Source organism: Theropithecus gelada, chromosome 15 (genome assembly GCF_003255815.1).
Source record: "Theropithecus gelada isolate Dixy chromosome 15, Tgel_1.0, whole genome shotgun sequence".
NCBI classification, from domain to species: Eukaryota; Metazoa; Chordata; class Mammalia; order Primates; family Cercopithecidae; genus Theropithecus; species Theropithecus gelada.
Window position 1 is genome coordinate 26,170,202 of NC_037683.1, and position 25,687 is coordinate 26,195,888.

At 42.4% G+C, this 25,687-nt stretch overlaps 1 protein-coding gene across 2 annotated transcripts in view; it reads left to right on the forward strand.

Annotated features, from left to right (window-relative positions):
• The first annotated feature begins 5,397 nt into the window (after positions 1 to 5,397).
• TNFSF8 (TNF superfamily member 8) overlaps positions 5,398 to 25,687 on the forward strand; it is a 40,096-nt gene continuing 19,806 nt past the window's right edge. For both annotated transcript variants that reach the window (XM_025359815.1, XM_025359814.1), the window contains exons 1-2: positions 5,398 to 5,956; positions 18,668 to 18,710. In XM_025359815.1, the coding sequence (XP_025215600.1) occupies positions 5,762 to 5,956; positions 18,668 to 18,710 (238 nt within the window). In that variant the 5' untranslated portion in view covers positions 5,398 to 5,761. The remainder of the gene's footprint in view (positions 5,957 to 18,667; positions 18,711 to 25,687) is intronic.

Consider the following 25,687-nt stretch of genomic DNA (forward strand, 5'->3'; position numbering starts at 1 on the left):
CTCATCCTTCGCAGTTTATGTTCTCCACCTTTCTACTCTCTACCTCCATGTGACACAATTTTTTAGCTGCCACTTGTAAATGAGAACATGTGATATTTGTCTTTTTGTGCCTACTTATTTCACTTAAGATAATGATCTCCCGTTTCATCCATGTTGCTGCAAATGACATGATTTTATTCTGTGTTATGGCCAAATAGTATTTCACTGTGCATATATACCACATTTTCTGTATCCATTCATCTGCTTATGAGCAACTTAAGTTGATTCCACATCTTTGCTATTGTGAATAGTGCTGCAGTAAACATATGAGTGCAGGTATCTCTTTGATATACTGATTGTTTTCCTTTGGGTAGAGACCCAGTAGTGGGATTGCTGGATCAAATGGTAGTTCTATTTTCAGCTTTATGAAGACTCTTCGTACTGTTTTTCATGGTGGCTGTACTGGTTTACATTCCCACCAATAGGGAATGAGTTCCCTTTTCTCCGCATGGAAGTGTATTAGGAAATAAATTTCTGTTCTTTTTCCCAAATCTCTTTCGGTTATCCTGCCTTGGGTCTATTTTAATACTCTAAACCAAGGGTCAACAAGCTTTCTCTGTAAAGGTCTAAATAGCAAATATTTCAGACTTCACCAGCTATGAGGTCTCTGTTGAAACCACTCAGATTTGCTGTTGTAGTGGAATTGAAGCCATAGATGTACACACAGATGGACATGATTACATCTCAATAGAACTTCAATTACAAAAATAGGTGCCTGCCAGATTTGGCCTGTGGTTCAGTTTGCTAGCCCTGTTCCAAATCTTCCTCCCACTGTCCCTGTCCTCACTGGGCCCTCTCAGTGAAGTGTCACTGTGGCTCAACTCCAGCGTCCAATCTCTTCAAGTTAGCCCCAGTAAGACAAAGAGCTCTGAAGTTAAAGGGACAGGACACTCCCACCTCAAAAGGCCATTTAGTTACGTGTGTTATTGCTTGAATATACCCTGGGTGAGTCTGTCCTTGTCTCACATATACCCATAGTTAAAAATATATATATATTTCTACCATGTACAGTGATCACCAAAAGAGAATCTTAAATGAATAAAATTATTAAGTTACTTTTAATGGCAAAAACTGCAGTCACTTTTGCACCAACCTAATGATTTTAAATGCAATAAAATATCTCCATTCTACTCCAAATATATCTGCATTCCAGAAAGGTTCTGAAAGTATTTCTAGAGCCTGCAGACATAGTCAAGGTTAGAAAGAGAGTTCAATCAAGGGAGCAGAAAAACCAGTCTGTAAACCAACATGACCCAGCTATATGACGCCAGACAATAACTTTATTATGCCTCAGTTTCCCTACCTACACAATAGAGGTGGTAGTTTACCTGCCCAAAGGCTAAATTTTGGACCAGATGATCTCTTGGAGATTGTTTCCCTAAATCAGTGTTTTTCAAATGGTCTCAGGCATCTGCATGCCCTGGGATGCTTTGTTAAAACAGACTACCAGACCCCAGCCTGAGTTTCTGCATTAGAGTAGGTCTAGAGGGTCTTAAAGTGCCACCAAGTTCCCAGGTGCTATTGCTGCCACTGCTGGTGTGGGCTTACACCTGAGGGCCTCTAGTCTCTATGACAGAGATCTCCCAGTCCCTTATACAGGAAAGCAATGTTGGAGGAATGGCTACTGCTGGCTTCTCTTTATTTTTCAAAATGGGGTTCCTTCTTGAAGGGATGAGAGGTTAGTTCTATTTTCCCACTGAGTCTTAGGCACTGCAGCCACACCTCAGAAGCAAATTCCAGGCTGAAATGAGGCTGGGGTGATCACTCTCATGGTGCCATTCTCTGGAGAAGGATAGAGACACGGAGTACAGTTGAGAAGAGAGAGGCAAGAACGCCACCACACAATTTCTTTACATAAGCCATCCTTCCAGAACTTTCTCTTTCCATAAACACGAAGCATAGATTGAAGGTCAACCCTACATATATGCCCAGCAGCAAGAAATGCAAGGTGGCATGCAAAGACTTAGAAGACTAGGAAAGTGCAGACAGCCCTCAGGGACTCGCATCTCATGAGCCAGGCAACATTTACATGTGTTTACACACTTGGGTTCCACATCGAAAGAAGTAGAAAATTAGACAATTAGGTTATGTGGCATGAAAATAGAGGTGTTCCAGAGAGACCGTGTTGGTGGACTTGAGAGATCTGGGCAAGCATTCCTGGAGACAGTGAGGCAGGTTGGCAAAGGCTAGAAGGGAGAGGAAGAACGGGAGCAGTGGAAAGCCAAGCAAAAGGCAAGAGGAAGCCTGGATGCACCTGGAATATTAGCAGAGCTGGCATGAGAATGAGCAGAGGGGGCCAGGCATGGTGGCTCATGTCTGTAATCCCAGCACTTTGGGAGGCTGAGACAGGGGGATAGCGAGGTCAGGAGTTCAAGACCAGCCTGGCCAACATAGTGAAACCCCATCTCTACTAAAGATACAAAAAAAAAAAAAGAATTAGCCAGGTGTGGATGTGTGTGCCTGTAATCCCAGCTACTCAGGAGGCTGAGGCAGGAAAATCACTTGAACCTAGGAGGCAGATGTTACAGTGAGTCAAGATTGCGTCACTGCACTGCAGCCTGGGCGACAGGGCGAGACTCAGTCAAAAGAAAAAAGAAAAGAAAAAGGAGAGAGAGAATGAGCAGAGGGGACTCTTACACCTGTCTCTCTCCCTGCTGGTGTGTACTTCCTTTAGTTGTTCCCATTTCTGTGTCCCAGTTTCCTCCTTTTGTGGACTGAGGGATTCAAGCCAAATTTTCTGAAGTTTCTAAATTTTGTTCGCCTTGGAGAGACCCCATGCCAGAAAAGGGCGAATGAGCAGGTGAAGCTTAGCCCTTCTCTCTGTCCCACCTGTGCTTCAGCCAAAGCAACCATGTTTTCTTGTGTTTTTATACTCCTTGTACAGCTTTGCTTCCGAAAGGGTTTAAAACTTACTCAACAAGAAATTCTGCAAAGTCTCCTTCCATCTGCACATCGTATGGCTTGACTAGAAGACAGAAAGAAGCCAGTTAGCACAGGTCATGGATTTCTATGTTGGCCAGGCTAGGATATAGAACAGCTGGAAAGCAGAGAGGGGCTTAGAGCAATGGGGGTGGGGGGGGGGGAAATAGGGAGCCATTGAAGGTTTGTGAGTAAAGGAGTGCCACAGCAAAACAAATGAATTGAGCCCACAAACTACTGTACTAGGAACTGATCTGAAAATCTCAACTGCTCAGAAAGTTGAGTAAAAACAAAGGGTGATTTTTCCCCCTTGTCAGCCTTCCCTCCCAGGACATTGTACTGTATGCAAAACGGGTAACTGTAAGACAAACATTTTTTTCCACTGCCCTTCTCAGCCCCACAGGCCTTCAGGAAGACCTGAACTTCAAGCAAAGCCTTTTTATTTTTCAACACCCACAGCTTCCATTCAACAATCAGAAGTTTTCCACTTTGATCAAAGAGGCTGAACAAGAGGGCCAAGGGAGCAACTGGTTCTCAGCAGCTCTGGGCAGACCACACAGCCCTTGCTACCCACTCACTGTCCATGCCCACCAGCGGACACAGCCTTCTCCTGAAATCAGCCAGGTACATGCCCCAGAAAACACTGGCTTGCCTCTTTCCCACCTTAATTACAAGACCAAATGAATGTGAACATGCTGTTTTCGAAACTAAACTCAACTTGGGATCACGGGGGTCTCGGTTTCCTTGACTGTAAAATGGGTATATCTCCCCTACTCTATTTAGCCCAAGAAAACAATTTATCTCTTGATGTATCTTTCGTCTCCAGGATCTATGCTTTTACAGACTCACTGGGAAGAAATGTCCAGACCAACTCCTAAAGCCTGACCTAATTTGGGAGATGCTCAGAAGTTTTGGTTCTATGCAAGAACAGCACTGGTAATAATCTAAGCTCGGCTTTAGACACAGGACATTTCCTTAGGGGCATCTGGGATCTCTGCTGGCTCAAAGTGATGCACTGCAGCCAAAAAGTGAGCAGAAAGGAAAGGAGGTGCTACGCAGAATGAGCTTCTTCCAGGGTGATACCAAATGGAGCTATCAAAGACCCCCATCTGGAGGCAGCAGCTATGCGGTGATTAACATTTTAAATGGTGTTTTGAAATGGAGATCATTAGTAACCACAGATGTGACCTAACTCCGTCCCCCAGATAATCTGTCTGTTGTATCTAAATTCCAGACCTGGCCCAGTAGACCACTTGGGATGTTTAACAGGAATTGTCCAACACCATCCCCAAATCTATTTTTATTCATGGAGTACTCTGACATCATCTCGCTTGGTCTTCCTGACGACTGTAATGTAGATAGGGAACAGAGAGAACTATAAAGACTTGGATGACGGCCCAAGGCTAAGAAGGGAAAGGGCTGAGACCACACTTCAGGTTTTTTAGCTTTCAGTTGCAGTGAAGATAGAATGACTTAGCACGAGCTTTCAGCCAGGCAGGCTGCAAAATGCACCCAAGTTCTTTCAGTGGTCTACACTTGAGACTTGGGTTGAGATAGTTTTCATCCTCCCTGAGCCTCAGTTTTCCCATCTGTAAAAAATAAATATTGCCTGCCTCGGAGGGTGGAGGTAGAAGTGGGGTGAAGCCACATGTAACTCCTAACGCAGTGCCTGAGACGGTAGAGGTTCAATTATAGTAGTCATATACACACACAACACATACACACACAACACACAACCCACCACACACAACACATACATACACAACCCACCACACACAACACATACATACACAACCCACCACACACAACACATACATACACACCACACATGGCATGCATCGCAGATCACAAACGTACACCACACACACACTGCATACATATACAACACAGAACACACAACACATACACATACCCCATACCACAAATACACACACACCACATAGTACACCACGCAGAACACACACAGCCCCCACATTTCCACACCACACCACCTCACTGCCAATTCCTTCCCCTCTTCATGAGTTTTATCGCAGGCCCAGGTTCATCTGCCGGTTTAACAGATCCCAAAACATTCTGCAGGAGTGTTTGTTCAAAAGATCGATGTTTCCAGATTCCTGCTCTCTGACAGTATCTTTGAACCCCAAATTTCATACTGCCATGAGCCAGTCCCCCTTTGGAGAAATGTCTCCATTTGTGCGCCCCTTTTCCCCCAGGGAGCCTGCAGCAGGTCCCTTTTTCAGCAGGAGCCAATATGATCAAACCGAACCCTTTGGAGTTATTCCACTGCAGTCCGAGGGATCCGGCCTCCCTGAGACCCAGCAAGGACTCATTATCTGGGGAGAGCTTCTGAGGCGCAGGCCTCGCTGAAAGAAGGTGCACCTCGCTGAAAGAAGGTGCAGATTCTTGAACAGGAAGGCGTTTTGTGGCCGAGTCTAAACTAAACAGAAGTTGCTTTGTGTGTGTGCGCGCACACACACACACACACACACACACACACGCAGAGAGTAGGGGAACCGTCATTTTCCTACGCGCCCTCTGACATCAGCCACCTTCTCTGTAGCTGGTTTCTCTGCACACAACTTAATCCCTGGCAATGAAAAATGAACCTCTCCCCCACCCTTGCTGCCGCCTCTCGCCTCACGCCCCCAGAGAAGAGTTTCTCCGCCAGGCAGCAGGTGAAGGTTTTTTTCCAAGTCACATGATTCAGGATTCAGGGGGAGAATCCTTCTTGGAACAGAGATGGGCCCAGGACCGAATCAGATGAAGAGAGATAAGGTGTGATGTGGGGAAGACTATATAAAGAATGGACCCAGGGCTGCAGCAAGCACTCAACGGAATGGCCCCTCCTGGAGACACAGCCACCCATGTGCCGGCGGGCTCCGTGGCCAGCCACCTGGAGACCACCAGCCGCAGCTATTTCTATTTCACCACAGCCACGCTGGCTCTGTGCCTCGTCTTCACGGTGGCCACCATTATGGTGTTGGTAGTTCAGAGGACGGTAAGTGGACTCCTCTTCCTCCCTTTCCTTTTCTTGTTGTTTTCCCCAGAGAAAGAGCCCTGGGAACAAACGATATTCGTTTGTTGGTTAAGAGCAAAAAAATAAAATTAAATAAGTAAACTCTCTCTCTCTATATATATATATGTATACTATAGTATATACTGTATAGCACAATATATTTATGTTACATTATATATATATGTTATACAGTGTGTGTGTGTATGAGAAAGGGAGAAACAAAAGAGGAACTTAACTCTCTAAAATAATTTGGCTTGTTGAGAGAAATATTGTTAGACCATCATCATCTTAAAACTTTGCAGACCTGTCTGAGCAAAACTGTGGAGGGAAGCTATTGGCCTTTCAAAGTTAACATTTAAATCTTAATGAGCCAGGGACCCATATCAAGGAAGGAAGCAATAAAGAAACCTGATAACACATTTGCACAAGTTGCTATCGTGTCTTCAAGGACTTCAGACTGGATTCTGAAGTTCCGTATCCTAAGTCCGAGTGTCCTGGAGGTTTCTGAGGCCTCACCCATCGCCAAGAGTTTTTGGTTTTGCTTTTGTTTTATATAGGTAGCTAAGTTTCAGAGGCCAGGGTCTAGAAGGAAAGGAGGCAAAAGAGAAGACCACGGCTTCTTAGAGCTTTGGACATTTTGGTGTTACAGCCAGCAAGACAAATCGAAAGCTTCTTCTTAAGCCACAACTTTGAAGAAGTTAGGGCGTCACAAAAAAACAGCACATAAAAGCAGAAAGTTGAAAGGTTTTTAGCACCTGTTCTCTCTGAGGTTCCTCACAATACTAAGCAATTGTTGGGTGCACACTGTACAGGGTCAGACTGTCTTGGGAGTTTTACTTTGAAGTAAATGGTAAGATTTGTTTCTGAAAACAGAAGAGGAGGAGAAAGAGGAAGCTTCTTCATATTTTAGGAAACTGGTGTTTACAGAGAATCCACCAGTATGTATTATGTAGAAAATGCTGTAGTAATAGCATATATTGCTTGTGAATTTTTTTTGATGAAGTAAAGTTGTTAATTTGAGTAATTTAAGAACTGCACCCACCCACATGACCTGCCAAAGTGAGAATATTTCTGTTTCTTACTTCATAGCTCCTACTTTTCATGGTACTATAATCCTGCAGAATTTGTTCTGGTTTTTCTTCAGTTTTCTTAGGCCAAATACTCTACAACTTATCAATTGCTGGAAAGAACTAGGCTTTAAAAGGCTTTGATATCTATTTCTCAAGGGTCATCAAGCTTTGAAATTAAATGGAAGCTTTGAAGCTCATGTCTCTACAGAAGTGAAAAGAAGGAGTCACAAATATTTGATTTAGATAGTGGAATTCTTAAAACTCATAATTTAATGGGTTTATCTACATCTACTAAGTATAATAATCTTGAAAACACTTTAGGGCATCTTTTCTTCTGTAGGGGCTCTGCAATTTCGGTAATTTGAATTTGGAGTAAACCAAGGGTGTGTCATTTTATAGCAATGGCCAAAGAAAAGAAATTGAAGTGTCCTTTAAGAAGTTCCTTAGTTAAAGGATCCAACTAAAACTGCTGAGAGAGAGATGGTGGAAAAATGGTTGGTGATGGTGATATATAAAGCTAGAGAGAGCTTCAGAGCTCATTCCTATCCAACTTTTAGTTGAATTGATTTCTTCTATAAAAGAACCAGAGCAGATCTTTCTGCCTCGTTTTTGTAAATGTGGAAAATGAGGAGCAGAGAGGGAACAGGGCTTGAACTACGTCACCGTGAGAAAGTGGTAGAGCCAATACTGCTTGATTGTTTGATGCCAGCAGCATCCCCTTTGCCAACACAGACAGCCACAGAAGCACTAAGAAACATTGTACCCACACTTCTCTTGGGAGCTTTATCTTCTCGTGCATCCATTTCCTTGACTTACCGCTCATGTTTGGATATGAAAAGATTCACTGCAAAATCTGATTGTACAGTTTGGTGTGCTGTGATTTCTTAGCCCAGGAAATATCAGTTGCTTCCTTAAAACTGAGGCCTGCCAAGTTAATAGCAGCTGTGATATATTAAGTGTCAAATGCATTGCACATATCATTTTCAATAAATTCCTCAGACGTTAACAGTTGTAAGACCTAACAAGAAAAAAAAAAAGCATCATTCCCATTAACTTGAGTTATCAGGAAGGGTTTCCTATAGGAAGATGGAATGTAGACTGACTTGAAAACAGGAATAACTTAGACAAATGAAGAGACTGTAAAAGAAACTCTAGGAAATAAATCAAAAGAAGAAAGCCAGGGAGCTTAGATTCACATCCCCATTATTAAAAATGTAATGAGTTAATGGTCAGTTAGCACTCTGTATGTGATGGGAACAGGGGTGGAGAACCATAGAATGGTTTTACTGGCATAAGAAGTCACACAATTCTTATCCCAAGACACATGTATGGACAAAATTTAAAACAACTAAGTCATCATATATAATAAGTGATGAAAGGGATACCATGAGAGCACAAGTTAAGGAGACAGTGTATTTTTCCAGACAGGTTTAAGAAAAACTTTCCTGGGGACTAGAGTTTCAGGTTGGCTTGAGAAATGTGAACTATTTCAAACAGGCAGGGAAGGGAAAGCAGAGGAGAGGCACTCCTAGCCAATGGAACAGCATGAGCAAAGAGACAGAGGAGAGAAGATGTAGAGAGTGTAGGGAAATCGACAAAGCTTGCCTTGAGGTTTGACTTGAAGATCAGATAACTCCAAGCTTAAACTCCTTGGGAGAGACAAAGGAGGAACTTAGGTTTCTGTCTCACGTATTTATTAAATATCTACGGTGTGCAGGACATTGTTCCAAAGCCTTGAAAAAAAACCAACGAAATCCCTGTCTTTGAGTTACTATGGAACTTCCTTTCCAGTGATATTTTTAAAGTCTCAGTGGTGGTTGTATTTTGTTTTATTTACATTTAAGCCAGCATATTTGTAAAATATTATTTTATATTATATAATAATATTACTTTATATTATAAAATAAATACTATTTTATATTATAAAATAAACACTTTATATTATAAATATTATATTATAAAATAAACATTTTATATGATAAATATCATATAATATGATATAAAATATAAAATATATAATATGATATAATATATAATATTATATAAAATATAAAATAAACATTTTATATGATAAATATTATCATATATAATATTATATGATTTATATAATCATATCATATATAATATTATATATATCATATAATATATGATAAATATATTATAAACATTTTATATGATAAATATGATATTATAAAATAAACATTTTATATTATAAATATATTATAAAATAAACATTTTATATTATAAATATATTATAAAATATTTATTATATGCTATTTAATATTTTATAATAGAATATATTGATATATTTTGTAATACATTATAAAATACTATACTCACATGGTTTAAGAAAAGTAACTAGCAAATAAGAGAAAAGGAAGTAAAAATCTTCACCTTTCCCCACCCACCCACTAATCCCTCTTCACCTAGATAACCACCATTGACAGATTCTTGTGTGTCCTTCCAAAAATCTGTGCATCTACAAATACACAGTACACACATCATTATAATAAACCCACAATTTTGCATCTTGCTTTATTCACTTGACAACACACTGTATATCTTAGAGATCCTTCCATCTCAGTACATAGAAGTTCATTTCATTCTTTTGAAGAGTCGCATAGTATGAAGTGTAAATGCTTCATAATTTATCAGTGCCTGGTGAGAGACATCAATGTTTTCTCTAGAATTTCTGCCCTCTGTGCATGTCTGCAAGTATATCTGGGGAATAAATTTTTAGTGATAGAAATGGAATGCGCGTTTTCTTTCTTTTTTTTTTTTGAGACGGAGTCTCGCTCTGTCACCCAGGCTGGAGTGCAGTGGCATGATCTCTGCTCACTGCAAGCTCCGCCTCCCAGGTTCACGCCATTCTCCTGCCCCAGCCTCCCTAGTAGCTGTGACTACAGGTGCCCACCACCACGCCCAGCTAATTTTTTTGTATTTTTAGTAGAGATGGGGTTTCACCATGTTAGCCAGGAGCAATGTGCATTTTCATTTCAATAAATGTCAGTCTGTCTCCAAAGAGATTGTACTAGTATACCCCTGAGGAAGTAAAAGTCCTACCAACAGACTCCTCTTTACATCAATATGGAAAGAAAAAAATGATTTACTGTTGAGTAAGCACAAGAGTACATGCAAATAGGCAGCCTGCAACAGACTACAAAGTCAAGATGAAATTTCACACAATTCATCTAGCAAAGCAAAAGAACAAAAAATAAAACTTCTCTTATCTCTCAAAGGACAGGAGAATACATAAGGACATAGACTCCTACGTTAACACCAGAGGTAGGTGTTCACATTTCAAAAAGGCTCCGAGGCCCTTAACCTTAGAGACATCTTTGTTTTGTAAACCAGGAGACTGGGCTTCACTAGCCCCAGGGGAGAATGTAAAGGGTTACATTCCGAAAGGTTAGCGTAAAGGGTTCATGATTGGTAGGCTTTCAAGAAAGCAGCTGCCTCTTTTCCCTTTATAAGCAAAGAAAATTCTTTAAAAAATAATAATAATACTAATAATACTCTTTTTAAATTATTTCCACACACCAACAGTGGAGCTGAGCACCTGTTTAAGGGTAGTGATTATTGGTGGTTGTGTGGTATTTTGCTTTTATTTTTAAGCTCAGATACAAAATAGAAGTGTAGGGTAAACACACCTGATATAGCAATAACTGAAGCATACCCTTAGAATAACCATGTATGGCAGACACGTCTGAATGGGTGTTCCAAGCGAGAGAATCCAGGAGTGGTCAACCTGGAGACTCATTCCTTGTCTATGAGGAACATCTGAGTCCCCAGCCCATCCCGTGGAACTTGGGTTGTACAAGAGATTGAGGCCTGAGTACGAGAGATTGGCCGTGGAACTTGGGCCATACAAGAGATTGAGATTGAGGCCATTAAGGGGAGGCTGTTAAGTGAGCATGCTGTAGAAACTGCATGCTATATGAAAAGTGGTTGTGGTTTTCCTGCCCAGCCCACTACCACTGGACTGTATATAAGGTGAATATGTCGTCCACCCCACTGCCATGAGATCATTTCTGTCCATAAAGCAGTCTTCCTGTTCAGCTCGCTGCCACTGGACTCCTCCCCTCTATGTAAGCCCGCAATAAAACCCCCATGTCTTGTTTGCTGACTCTACACCTCTTCTTTAGCCTCTTGAACATGGTGCCTTCCCTGTTGAGGCTAATAGGAGTTCGGAACAAGAAGAAGTTATTTGGAATGCCCCATGACACTTCCCTCTACCCAAGGTACTCCCTCCACCTGATATTCATCCCATTTAGCAATCCAGAAAAATCCACTGTAAATCTTCCCAGGAGCGAGCCCTGTGTGAGGTTATGTGGAGAGTCCCAAGTGGACTGGGCAAGACCCTGTCTTCTGGGAACTCTGTTAAATTGAGCAGATGAAGCCCAAACACCAAGTTCTTGGATTCTGGGCAGAATGGCACAGAATGCCACAGAGCAAAGGAGAAGTCATTTCTGCTTGGGATGAAGGATGGGGTTTGCGGAAGAGCTAGAACAAAAGTCAGGCTTCCAAGAATTACAACAGTCATGGCTTATTCCCAAAGTCTTATTCTGAAAATGTTCAAACCTACAGAAAAGTAGAATGGCAAATGCTCATATAACCTTGCACCTAGATTGGTGTGTCAGTATCTTGCTGTATTTTTGCTCTCTCTAGATAAGGATATGAAAGTAAGCTGTAGGCAGCATGACCTTTCACTCACATGAACTTCAGTACTCATCTCTTAACTAACTGCAATGCCACTATCATAGCCAAGACAGTTGATACTAATTCATTAATATCATCAAATAATAACAATATATGGTCCATATTTTAATTTCTTTACTTGTTCAAAAATGTCTTATATGTATGGCTGTTGTGTTTTCGTTTGTTTGAACAAATCTAAGGTCACATACTGTGTTATGATAATATCTGTTTTAATCTAGAACTTTGCTCTTTAAAGTGTGGTCCTGGGTCTTGTTAGAAATTCAAAATCTCGGCCAGGCGCGGTGGCTCAAGCCTGTAATCCAGTACTTTGGGAGGCCGAGACGGGCGGATCACGAGGTCAGGAGATCGAGACCATCCTGGCTGACACGGTGAAACCCCGTCTCTACTAAAAAATACGAAAAAAAAAAAAAAAAAAAAAACTAGCAGGGGCGAGGTGGCGGGCGCCTGTAGTCCCAGCTACTTGGGAGGCTGAGGCAGGAGAATGGTGTGAACCCGGGAGGCGGAGCTTGCAGTGAGCGGAGATCCGGCCACTGCACTCCAGCCTGGGCGACAGAGTGAGACTCCGTCTCAAAAAAAAAAAAAAAAGAAAGCAAGAAAGAAATTCAAAATCTCAGGGCTCACCCCAGATCTTCTGAATCAGAATCTGCATTTTAACAAGCTCCCCAGGGGATCTGTATGCATATTAAAGTTTGAGAAGCACTGAGCTAAAATCTCCTTTGCCCTTTGGTGTTTGTTTTAAATAACATTGATCTTTTTTTAAGGGTCCAGACCAGTTCTGTTGTAGAAATCCATTCATAGCCTGGATTTGTATTGGTATTGACTTATGGTTATACTTAGATGAAACATTTTTGGTAAGAATAGTATATAGGTAATTCTATACACTTCTTACTGTAGCACAGCTAGAGGCATATGTCAGGTTGTCCCATTTTTTATGACTATAGGTTTGGTCACTTGATTAAGGTGGTGACCACCAACTATCGCCTTTGTAAAACATTTTTCTTTCTCATTAATAAGTAACCTGGCCAGGAGCAGTGTCTCATGCCTGTAACCCCAACACTTTGGAAGGCAAAGGTGAGTGGATCACTTGAGGCCAGGAGTTTAAGACCAGCCTGGCCAACATGGCAAAATCCTGTCTCTACAAAAAATACTAAAATTAGCAGGATGTGGTGGCACACACCTGTAGTCCCAGCTACTGGGGAGGCTGAGGCAGGATAATTGCTTGAACCCGGGAGACCAAGGTTTCAGTGAATAGAGATGGCACCACTGCATCCCAGCCTGAGTGACATTTCATCTTAAAAAAAAAAAAAAAAAAACAGAAAGAAAGAAAGAAAGAAAGAAAGAAAGAAAGAAAGAAAGAAAGAAGAAAGAAAGAAAGAAAGAAAGAAAGAAAGAAAGAAAGAAAGAAAGAAAGAAAGAAAGAAAGAAAGAAAGAAAGAAAGAAAGAAAGGAAGGAAGGAAGGAAGGAAGGAAGGAAGGAGGAAAGAAAGGAAGGAAGGAAGGAAGGAAGGAAGGAAGGAAGGAAGGAAGGAAGGAAGGAAGGAAGGAAGGAAGGAAGGAAGGAAGGAAATCTATGTATGGGATAATACTCTGAAGACATAAATACCCTTCATTTGGTGGTTTTGCCATTTCTTAATGATCCTTGTCTGAATCAGCTAATGCACTGAGGGTTAAAGAAAGGGAATGCCTAAGTCTGTCACTTCTTCCAAATTTATTAGCTGTTATTGTTATTCTTCTGTAGAGGAGAGCTCACCATTGGAAAGATGGTAGCAGGAGGAGGAGGAGGAGCAGGATATTCCAGGTGGGGCGAAAAAAGAAAGCAGTGGCACAGCCCATAGGAAGGAAAGCCCAGGTGTGAGGAGAGGAGTGGTAGGGCCAGAAGTCAGTCCAGATTGTACAGAGGAGAAGAAATGGAACTAGGTGACAAAAAGATTTGATAGAAAAGACTGAGAGGACAGGATGCCACTGCCATGTTCAAACTAGGAAGATTTCCTAAGCCCATATCTGAGCCCAAATCTACACTCAGCCTCCTACAGCCATCTCTCAAGACCTCACGTGTTCTGATTGCCTACTGAGTAGTGTATTTAAGACCTTGTTACTCAAGGTGTGGTCCATGGCCTGGCAACATTGGCATCACCTGGAAGCTCATCAAAAATGAAAAACCTAAGGGGCCCTCCCTATTGAGACAGAATCTGCTTTTACGAAAATCACCAGATGCTGGTCAGTCTTTTAAAGTGGGAGAAGCACTGCTTTAAGCAACTGTGGTCCAATTCTCACTTTGGCAGACCATGTGCTCCCAGTAAAAATAGTCTTCCCCTGAGGATTTTCCATGACTTCTATTCACTTTTCCATGAAACTTCAGGAGATTTTGCTGCTCAGCTTTATCCTGCCCTCATCTAGAGAGACAATGTAGCAGGACATTGAAGAGCAGTGCCTTCAAAGTCAGACTCACCTAAGTTTGAATCCCTTCTGTGCTATTCACCACCTGTGGGACCTTCTGTAAACATTATCACATTATGAAATCACTTCTCTAAGTCTTGATGAATCCCTAACTCTTGGGGTCAAGTTAAAGGTCAAATGAAATAATGCATATAGAGTAACCCTCATTAAGTGCTCAATGAATTAGCTTGAAAATAAGAGGTATTCTTGGCAAAAGTCTCTGTGGGCCAAGAGCCAGATCCCACCTTACAAGACTATGTGAGGGCAGCAAGGAAAGGAATGTGGACTTCCCCCTGTCATTTTCCAAACAGAGTTGCCTTTAATCATTTTTGGTCCAAGAGGGCATTTTGTGTCCAAAGCAAATTCGGGAGCTGATTGCATCTGCTGATCATTCCTCTGTGAAAAGAAACAAGTCTTTCAAGGTATTGAGGCAAATTAAGCACATCGTTAACATCAAGGCGGTGCTCAAAATAGCTATGCTTTTCAAGTACTTGCTAATACTTTATAATATCTTATGATGTCCACAATAACCCAGTGGAAAGATGGATTATTAGCAATCTAATCACTGATTAAAGGAGAGGAAAACACTCCTAGGCAGGGAAGATGATTGGGATGGGGTTCATTTTACCTGGAGACAAATAGGTTAGACATGACCATTCCCCTCCTCCATACATGAAAAGAACTTTATTATTGTTGGGAATACTCATCAGACATCTACAGGGGCCAAAAAAAGAGGAAGTACACTTAAGAAGCGTAACTGGTTGATAATCACGGAGACAGTTTCCTGAGCTACTCAGTGGAGCTGAGAATGAAAACCTGGGAGAGTCCATTTGTTTGTGCCTGCGTTCAGCCTAGGCACTACCTTACTTAAAGCCAAGTCATCGAGCAAGAGAGTTCACATTTCCAGAGCTAGGACCCAGATCCCCAGACAAGATTAGGGAGAGAATTCTAGGACTGGGGGACATCTTGCCAAAGAGGAGTTGGTGAACAACACTTAGTATAATACCTGTTTATGAACAGTCTTCATTGAATTTCAACAGTCATCATCTCCTTAGACCCTGCTTCTCCACCTCCAAATACAAGGACTGCTTATGGGAGAGAGGAGGAGGTAGGAATGAGCTCTTCTATCCTTGGTTTCTGGAAACAGCATCTTTCCTGGGTCAGTGGAAAGGACACCAGAGAATTTCAGTCCAAGATCTGCCTCTGACTCATGAGTGCCTTGGTTTCCTCCTCCATAAAATTAGCCTAATGGACTGAAAGATGTCTCAGTCTCCCTCTGGCTTTGATTGTCTAATCTTGACTACCATGGTAGCTAGGAAAAGCTGTAAAGACCCTGTCCCAAGAGCTCTTCAAAATAGGAATAGTCACGTTTCTGTCGTGGATTTCCTGGGCCCTCGGTGAAGGTTTAAGCGACAGGCTTCTTTCCTGTTTGAAGTGCTCTGCTTTTGACATCCGCTGTCTGAAATTAGGAAACCAGAAAGCATTCAAGTGTTAGAGAGAAAAGAGGCCTTCCTTGACCCCCACATAAATTAGGTCCTCCTCTCTGATATTACTTCTCTAGCTGTGCTATTCAAAGTGTGTTCTGTGGGCCATGAGTATCAGTATTACTCGAAAGCTGCCAGAAATACAGAATGTTGGCCGGGTGCAGTGGCTCACGCTTATAATCCCAGTAGTTTGGGAGGCCCAGGGGGGGAGATCACCTGAGTTCAAGACCAGTCTGGTCAACATAGCGAAACCCTGTCTCTACTAAAAATACAAAAATTAGCCGGGGGTGGTGGTAGGCCCCTTTAGTCCCAGCTACTGGGGAGGCTGAGCCAGGGGAATTGCTTGAACCCAGGAGATGGAGGCTACAGTGAGCCGAGATTGCGCCACTGCACTCCAGCCTGGGTGACATCTCAAAAAGAAAGAAAGAAATACAGAATGTCAAACTCTCCCCAAATCTGCAGAATCAGAATTTGCATTTTAAGGAGACTCCCAGGTGATTCGTATGCACGTTGAAGTTCCAACAGCATTACCTTAAAGCACCATGATTCTTTTCCTCCATAGCTCTTGCCACAACCTGCAATTCTAATTACACATTTATTTATATTTTTTAAATGGCTGCCTTAACGACTAAAGCATAAAATCCATAGGATGTCTTTTAATGACTAACGTAGTTCCTACCACAGACCAGGTGCTCATCCAAGGTGTGCTGCATGAATGATTCTCTAGGACTTCCCGAACTGCTAGCAGCCTCTGCAATGATGGCTCTGCCAGGTTTGCTATTCTAGCCTTTCTCACTGTCCCTGTATATGTCCCTGGGCAGCTGATGAATTTGATGATCGTGGTAAGACATTTCAATGCATATATTTTTCTTAGTGCATTTGCACATCACACTAATCAATGGTCACGCTTGGCAGTAAGTTGTTTATTAAATTTTAAAATGTTGTGTGTTGTCTCACAAGAGCAACATAAAGGGGAATTTTGTGATATAAGTTTTCCTGCAAACTGCATGCATAACTGAAAGACTACAAAAACTTACAGCTTTGTTAGGTTAAAAGCTTTCAACTAAGGCAACAAAGTCATAGACTATTACAGTAGGAAGGGCCTTCCAGGACAAGTTTGCCTCCCTTCCCTTGAGAAGCTGGGGCCCAAATGTTTAAACTGACTTCCCCCATCTCCAGATTGGTGCTGTGCCAGGGCTTTGCCTTCAGGAGACCTCCTTGACTCACTACCATCCTCTTGCACTAGAGAAGAGATCCATGCATAAGAAAATAAGCTTTCAGCGGAAGGCAAAGGACAGAGCTCCCAGGGAAATGTTACAATAGTAGGGGAACTCCAGATGGTCCTAGTGTTCATACAGAACACTAAGAAAATAGGCTGTGGGCAGCTGCTAATTTCTTGCTTTGGTAGAGGTTAGGAAGTTGGTTTTTTCACATACACATGCTCACACCTCTCTAGGTCTTTATTAATATTTTAATTCAATGCAATACAGGAGATTCCAACCTGGGCAGGTCAAAAGATGAATAAGATACTTTATTCCTTCTCGGCAGAATGTTGTATGGATGTCTTCATGGCTGGGGAGAAAGGGGAGGGAGAATAACGGTGCGAAAGTCAGTCTCTGAAGAATTTATTAGGGGGAAAGAACTGTGCCTCTCTGCTTCTGTTAACTCCTTGTTGAGAGCCCTTGAACTAGAACCTCCCTTAAATCACCTTCAATCCCCAGCCCAAGATTCTCTCCTTCGAAAGACAATCTGTTTCTCTCAACCTCTTATTTGTGTAAATATTTACATATATATTTGTTTGTTGCAGAATAAATAATACATACTCTAATGTAAATGTTTAAATGTATAATATGCATTTGTATGTATGTATACTACATGTATATACATATTTGTATATTTAAATATAAACTTGTAATAAATCCATAAGGGTGGGGACCCAATTTAATTATGGTGTCCTCGCAATGCTTAGCATATAAACACACAACTAATTCAGAATTTCCAACCACAGGACAGATAGAGATGTACCTTCCCAAGTATGTTTACAACATACGTTCACAGATGAATCGAACATGGGAAAAAAAAACCACATATACTTTTATAATATACTTGATTATTCTCATGTTGACCAAAAGGAAAAAGAAAAAGAAAAAAAAACCCCAAACGTGTGGAGAGGGGAAAAGCACCAGATTGGGAGTTGAGTCCCAGCTCTAGCCAAGTGATAGCTCACACCTGAAATCCCAGCACTTTGGGAGGCCGAGGCAGGTGGATCACAAGGTCAGGAGTTTGAGACCAGCCTCACCAATATGGTGAAACCCTATGTCTGCTAAAAATACAAAACTTAGCTGGGCATGGTGGCGGATGCCTGTAGTCCCAGCTACTCTGGAGACTGAGGCAGGAAAATCACCTGAAGCTGGGAGATGGCAGTTGCAGTGAGCCAAGATAGTGCCACTGCACTCCAGTCTGGCAACAGAGCAAGACTCCTTTTATAAATTAGCTGAATGTAGTGGTGTGCACCTGTACTCCCAGCTACTCAGGAAGCTGAGGCGAGAGGATCGCTTGAGCTCAGGAGGATGAAGCTTCAGTGACCCATATTCATGCCACTGCACTCCAGCATGGGTGACAGAGTAAAACTTTGTCTCAAAAAAAAAAAAAAAAATAGAGTCCCAGCTCTGGTCCCTGATCTTCTATAAATTAACTTTGTGGCCCTGGGCAAGTCGTTTTATCTCACTCAACCCCATGTCTCTTGCCTGTGAAACAAGGACAGTATTGCATCTTGCATTTCTAGTAGTCAGACTGTCAAACAAGTGAACAGAAAGCCCATTGGAAACCACATCAGTGAATTATTTTTTAAAATTTAAGAGGCAGGCAGAGGGTAAATGGTAAATTGCACAGTACTCTAAGGACAACAAAATGAAAAAGAAAAAAAAAAGTTGTTTCAACTGAATGGCACACCTCATGTTGCTTTTTTCTTTCTTCTCTTCCAGGACTCCATTCCCAACTCACCTGACAACATCCCCCTCAGAGGAGGTAAGATCTTGGAATTCGGTGTAAATGAGTAGTAAGTCATCTAAATGAATGCCATAAAGTGTGAAACTTGATTATCAACCAGAAACAACTCTATGACATGGCCCAACAGTAAAGTGTGTAGGGATGGAGGCAAGGGCGGCTCAGGACTGAGGTGATGCACCTGAATTCATCTTAGTAGCTCCTGAACTCATCCCCACAAATCTCCTACCAGCCCTTGACACTCCCACTAATGAAAATTCTACCTCTGACATAGGCAGGACTGCAAGGCAGTGTTTTGTTAAAAGCTTGAAACCTGAAATCAGATAACTGGGTTAATGAATCTTGGCTTGACTTCCCACCTGGGAGCCTCAACTCCTCATCTATTTAATGGGAATAATAATACTCACCTCATCAAGGTATTGGAGAAGCCATTCAGATCTCATCTGTAAATTGCTTGCCATGGCAACCAGCACATAGTAATCATTAAATAACTAATAATAACTAAAATGCATAATGAAGTCAAGGACTTGTGAAAACAGACTTCCTCCTCACTCCTATATTTCCAGTCATTGATGTCACTAATTAACACGTCGTCTCTACTAGCCTCAGAGGGATGATATGCTGAGTTCAGTTAACATCAATGATGAGAAATTTTCAGATGACCTGATTAATGTTTTTATTGCTCAGAGAAGGAAAAGGAAGACCCAGAGAGGGAAAGTGAAGCATCTTGTCCAAGGTCATACAAAACCAAGCCTAGAACCCAGATGTCCTCATCTCTAATACAGTGTCTTTTCCACCCAAGAACACCAACCCCCATCTCAGTCCTATAACCTTTAGAACCTAGATGGCAAACACAGCTGGATAACCAGAAAGCTCAGAGCAAAAAGTAAGGAAGTGAGTTGATGTAGACACGAGGGTAAGGGCACAAGAGTGTCCTTGAGTCCAGAGGACACAGATGAGTGGACACAGCTCCTCACACTCACAGCATCACACTTGGAGCGTCCTTCAAGTTTCCCTTGGCCATGCCTTTCCTGTGGTTTATCACCCAGAGACTTCAAAAGTAGGGGCAAAAGTCCCCAAAATACAAGAATTCTGGATCTTTCAAGGCAGACTAATAATCACAGCCTTGTCAACAATCTCTCATTTTGGCTGGAATGACTTAGCATGTGACCTCAATTCCAATCATGTCTATGCAGACACTCACATTAAGATTAAAAGGAGCATGGTAGAATGCAGGGGTAGGCAGACTTTTTCTACAAAGGGCCAGATAGTAAACGTTTAGGCTTTGGGGGCCACTATGTCTCTGTTGCAATTTGTCAGCTCTGCTGTTGTAGTGCTGAGCCCTCCTGAGTACATGCAAATAAGTAGCCACAGCTGCATTTCCATAAAACCGTATTTATCAAATGAGGTGGTGGGCTGGATTTAGCTTATGAATTGGAGGAGTCACTGCAGGCTTTGGAGTCAGATGTTTCAGTTAAACACGTAATGCATGTTCACACGGAGCTTTGGAAAAAACAAAAGACTCTGAGTGAACATAACTTGCCCCTCACCACTCCCACTGTTCCACCACCACCTCCACCCAGACTTTCCAAGAAAGATGGAAACTTTTCGTTTTTTGACAGGGAGAAGGGATTTTTAACACAAACACGGTCTCAGTGACTTGGATAGTTTTGATTAGGTAATAGGACCTTAGCCATTCTGGATCTCAGTTTCCTCGCCTAAAGAGCACTTCAATGAAAAGTTGCCAAGCGCAGGGGCTCTAACTAATATTCTGGTCCCATAATAAAATTGATAAAGTTTTCATCAGTCCAAAGTGGAGTACAAAAAATAAGGACACAGTAGCCTCCTTTTCACAGGGCCAACTATATCTAATGTAAGAGGCACTCTTCCTCTGAGATGGTCCTTCAGTTTTGTGTGTCAAAATGTCCTTTCTTTTACAACATGAAGTTGATATAGACAGGAGTTAAGTTGGCTTGCTTTTTGCCAGAGTGATTTTGTTTTGTTTGAATGATCACAATAGGCAAAATAAAAAGCTGTCCACTCCATATTGGCCTCTGAATTTTCATTTTGGGGACAAATTTCCTGGGTCTATAAAGTCCAAACTTTTGAGAACCATGGACTAAATTACTTATCAGATTTCTTCTTATCTGGACCGTGAATGGGAATATCAGAACACAAAGTAATCAAAACCAACCTCAGTTTACAATTCAATGTTTCCACAACCAGATTTTTTTAAATGCCAGTAATATTAGGTTGGTGCAAAAGACATTGCAGCTTTTGCCATTATGTTCAATGGCAAAAACTATGATAACTGTTGCACCAACTCAATAATCCCCACTGGGACCGTGAAACTTTTGTTAAAGACCTTCCCACACTTCCTTTGGGTTCATTCTCACCTCAACCCTGTGAGCAAGCCACAGCAATGTGGGGAAGAGTCTTCCCATTTTGCAGATGAGGAGCTGAGGCCCAAAGAAGCCAGGTGATTTGCCCTAGGTTATACAAGGAGGGAATGGCCAAGTGAGAATCCAGAGCTCCTCCCTCTTCTCCCTGCATGACGGGCTTCCACCATGAGATGCCAGTGACCTGCTGGAGGTGGTACCTGACTTTCTCTTGCTTTTAATGCAAGTCGACATCCCTTTAACTCAGCAATCTGCAGACACTGCAGTAGGGTGAGGTAGAAAAAAATATTCCTGGGCTCCAGAACTCCATACCAACAAGTCTTTTCTCCTCTCTGAGTCTCATCTGTAATATAACAGCAACGTACTAAATACCCTGGAGGAGTCTCTCCAGCTTTGACGCTTTATGAGACTATAATTATCTTTTATTTATTTATTTATTTATTTATTTATTTATTTATTTATTATTATTATACTTTAAGTTCTAGGGTACATGTGCATAACGTGCAGGTTTGTTACATATGTATACTTGTGCCATGTTGGTGTGCTGCACCCATCAACTCGTCAGCACCCATCAACTCGTCATTTACATCAGGTATAACTCCCAATGCAATCCCTCCCCCCTCCCCCCTCCCCATGATAGGCCCCGGTGTGTGATGTTCCTTGTCCAATATGCAAAAATAGAAGAAAAAAAGCCTAACAAAAATCTCAAGGAAATCTGAAGCCACAGCTTCCTTCCCCAACGAACCCAGCTTAAACATGCACAGAAGCAGTAAATTGTCCCTTTTGAAAAAAGCCATTGCAAGACATTCCAGGCAGAGGGTAAGCATCTTCCAGGTACTCTTGGGAGGAAGCTTCAGGGACAGCATGTGGTTTGTCACTAGACAGGAAAAGGGCAGAAGCCAGACACCTTCTAGGGAGCCAAAAATCTTCCACCGTCAGCAGAAAATCAGCAGTGGCTCAGAGCCTGGGATGTAGAGCTATGTGCACACGCTAAAGAGAAACACAAAATACATTTCTCTACAGAGGAACCACTGAAAACCAAGTCCTTTTTGGTAATGAAAGGATTTGTAAGTCCTGTCACAAGCTTCCCATTCCTGGCCAGGATAGCCCCCAGCCAACTACCACCTCACAGGCAGTAAACCAGGAAAAGCACCTGGGAGGAGAACCTTTCCCCACACCCTCTCCTTTCTGGGTTTTAGTTTTCTCACCCAGAAGACAGAGTTAATAATGACTCTTGCATGAAGCCACCATGAGGATGAAATGGAACAGCAAATGTGACCCTCATCTGATACCTAGTTGAACCTATGTCCTTTGGGCATAGGATCTACTCTATTCTTTCATATGCAGATAAAATGTTCCCATCTCATTTCACAAATGGCATGGAACCAAGGAGAATGGTGTAAAGAGAGTGAAGCTCATCTTTCTCCTCATCACTCCTTGTCTCACTTTTCTGCTTCCACCAAATTTTGAATCTCATGTCTGCACATGGTTTGTGGCTTATTTGCCCAAATCAGAGAAGACAGCCACTTTTGCCTTGATTTCACAAGTTTGAATAGTAAACCACATTTATGAATAGCGACATCTACAGAAGGATTTGGGGTATGCAGAGAAGCTGGTAGGGCAGTGTAGCACATCCCAGTGCAGCCCAGCAGATGACACAGAATTGAATATTAGGTCCCTCTGTTCTTGCAAGGCCTCAGCTATTACTGTCACTGGGAATTTCTCAAGGCCCAGCTCTCCTCCCTGGGATTCAGCCCTCTGACACCTGAGCTGACTCACTCTCCTTCCTATCTGTTTTAATGTCCTTCTCCCATTTCCCCTCCGCTTTCCACTTCCCTCACAAACTCTGCAGAAATTCAAATTGTACTGACTTTAATTTGCAGAATGATTCTGGTCCTTTGGTCTCACCTCTGGGCCTTCTCAACATACCCTGGCCCTTTTTATAATAAATCATCCCACCAAATGATAGCTCTTACCTGCACTAGAAGAATTATGTGGGCAGTGTTCTTTCTTATACTCCCTCGTTGCATCCATATAAGGCCATGGCAGAGTGAGAATAATGAACATTGACAGGTATCACTATGTGCCAAGAATTGGCTGAGTACTTAGTAATTCACTCATGCAGTTCTCACAATAAGCCCCCAGGAATCATAATTAGCCCCATTTTATAGGTAAAGAAACTGGAGCACAGAGAGGCTTGTTGCCTTGCCTAAAATTTCAGAGCTGGTAAGGAGGGGCAAGATCTCAAATCCAGCGTATCCACCTTGTAGCCCTTACACTTAGCTGGAATTGTATTGTAGACCATCTGAGAAAACTCACTAATGAGCATCCTTGCAGTGCCCCTACCTGCTGGTCCAGTCTAGGGACCCTTCCAGGGCTCTTTCAGCTCTATCACTTCCTCAGCACCTGCTACCCCCAGCTCTGGCTTTCATGTCTCAGAAGTGTACTCTCTGTTACCAAGCTCAGGGTCACAGAGGGCCACTTGTGGGGGGGACACACGCATGGGTTTGAATGAGGTGAAGTGCTGAAAGGAAACATGGTCCATGGCGAGGGTTCTAGAGGCTGAATTTCAGCTCTGGCTTTGCAGCTGAAGGGTCATGTGCCTTGGGACAGTTCCTTCCCCACTGCCTACCAGTTAAAACAGATCTGCCTTTCCTACAAATGTAATGTAGCCTCCAATACCCAGAGGTTCCTGGAGGAAGTTGGAACAGTGGATAGACCTCGTGTGGGTCCTGACAACTCCACCCTCACCTGAATTCAGTCTCCAGCCAAAGTTGGGGTACCAAATGCAGAGGACCGGCCAGGAATTTGGAATGCTGACATTCGAGTCTTGGGACTTGAAGCAATTCACTTTCCCTCTCAGGGCCTTGGGTTTCCTGTTTTGTAAAATATCAGAAGTGAGGGAAACAAGCCAGATATCCTAACCCTGAAATGGATTTTGCTTTGATTATAGCGTTCCATGGATCAAACAAATATCTTAGGATACTTTGACTACCTTAACATTCTAACATTTGCAATTTTATAAGGTGTAGCAGGCTACCCTCCTTCCCCCTCCCCTTGCTAAAAAGAAAATGGCATTAAAGAAGATGAAGTGAGGTTGGTTCTCTAATTTTACCAAATGAACCCACCCCAAAGAAACAATAAAAGCTGTGCCTTGAAGGCGGTGACACTAAACCAAGACTAGGTCCTCACCAAGACCCAACTATCCCTCATGTCCCATGGTCACAATGCAGACAACAGCAGCCCTAGCAGAACACCACACTGGAAGCAGTCAAGAGGCAACATGCACTTTGGGAGGCCAAGGCAGGTGGATCACGAAGTCAAGAGATCGAGACCATTCTGGCCAACATGGTGAAACCCCATCTTTCACAAAAATACAAAAATTAGCTGGGCATGGTGGCACACGCCTGTAGTCCCAGCTACTCAGGAGGCTGAGGCAGGAGAATCGCTTGAACCCTGGAATCGGAGGTTGATGTGAGCCGAGATCACGCCGCTGCACTCCAGCCTGGCAACAGAGTGAGACTCTGTCTCTTCCTGACAGCTCCTTCCCCTAGAAAGACAAAAACTAGCAAGCAGAAACATTTCTGGATCTAGAATGCCCAGTTCATCTCTCTCTCTCTCTCTCTCTCTCTCTCTCTCTCTCTCTCTCTTTCTTCACAGCAAGAGAGAGTGCTTCTGCTCAGAGGGAAAACTACTTTTCAGATAAGTCACAGGTTTCAAAAGCCTATTTGCTTCTCCATTTACTTTACACTCACTCAAAATCTACTCTTAAACTCACTTTTTCTTAAAACAGAGCTAACAGGAATCAGAAATCTCTCACGAAAAGAAAAGAGAAGGAAGGAGTGAAGGAAGGGAGGGAGGAAAGAAGGAAGGAAGGAAGGAAGGAAGGAAGGAAGGAAGGAAGGAAGGAAGGAAGGAAGGAACTAGACAATGAGCCACTCAAAATAAAGTGGAATGGGATCCTGGAGAAGCCTTCAGAGTTCTAAAGCCATCTGCCCCTAATCCCCACACCCCTGCGACCAAGAGAAGAGAAGAGAGAGAAGAAGAGAGGAGGTGCAGGGGAGGGGAGAGAGCAAGAATAAAGAAAAGGAAAAAAAGAAATCACTGAGTTACATGTGAAAATTTATACTTGAATTTAGCACATATAAATCACAAGTCTTTTAATCCAGAGGAAATTTCAGAGTTCCTCACAATTCAGATAGCACTTTGGAGAAGGAGGGAGAAAAGGAAGAAAAGAAGGAGGGAGGGAGTGAAGGAAGTGAGGGAGGGAGGAAAGAAAGGAGAGGAATGGAAGGAGGGAGAGAGGGAGGGAGGAAGGGAGGGAGAAAGGGAGGGAGAGAGGGAAAGGGAGAGAAAGCAGGCCCATTCCTTGAAATGTTTTTGTTATGCATTTCATTCAAACTATCTAGACACAACATGTGTTGGCTTAAGTTTCTACATTTCAAGCAGCACAAACCATGGACTAGGGCATAGGACTCAACCATTGTTTGGTATACTTTGGGTAGTAGACACCAGGCTCATTTTTATGCATTATCTCATTTAATCCTCCCAACAACTCTCCATGATAGTTATTTTATTATTCTCACTTTTAGGAAGAAA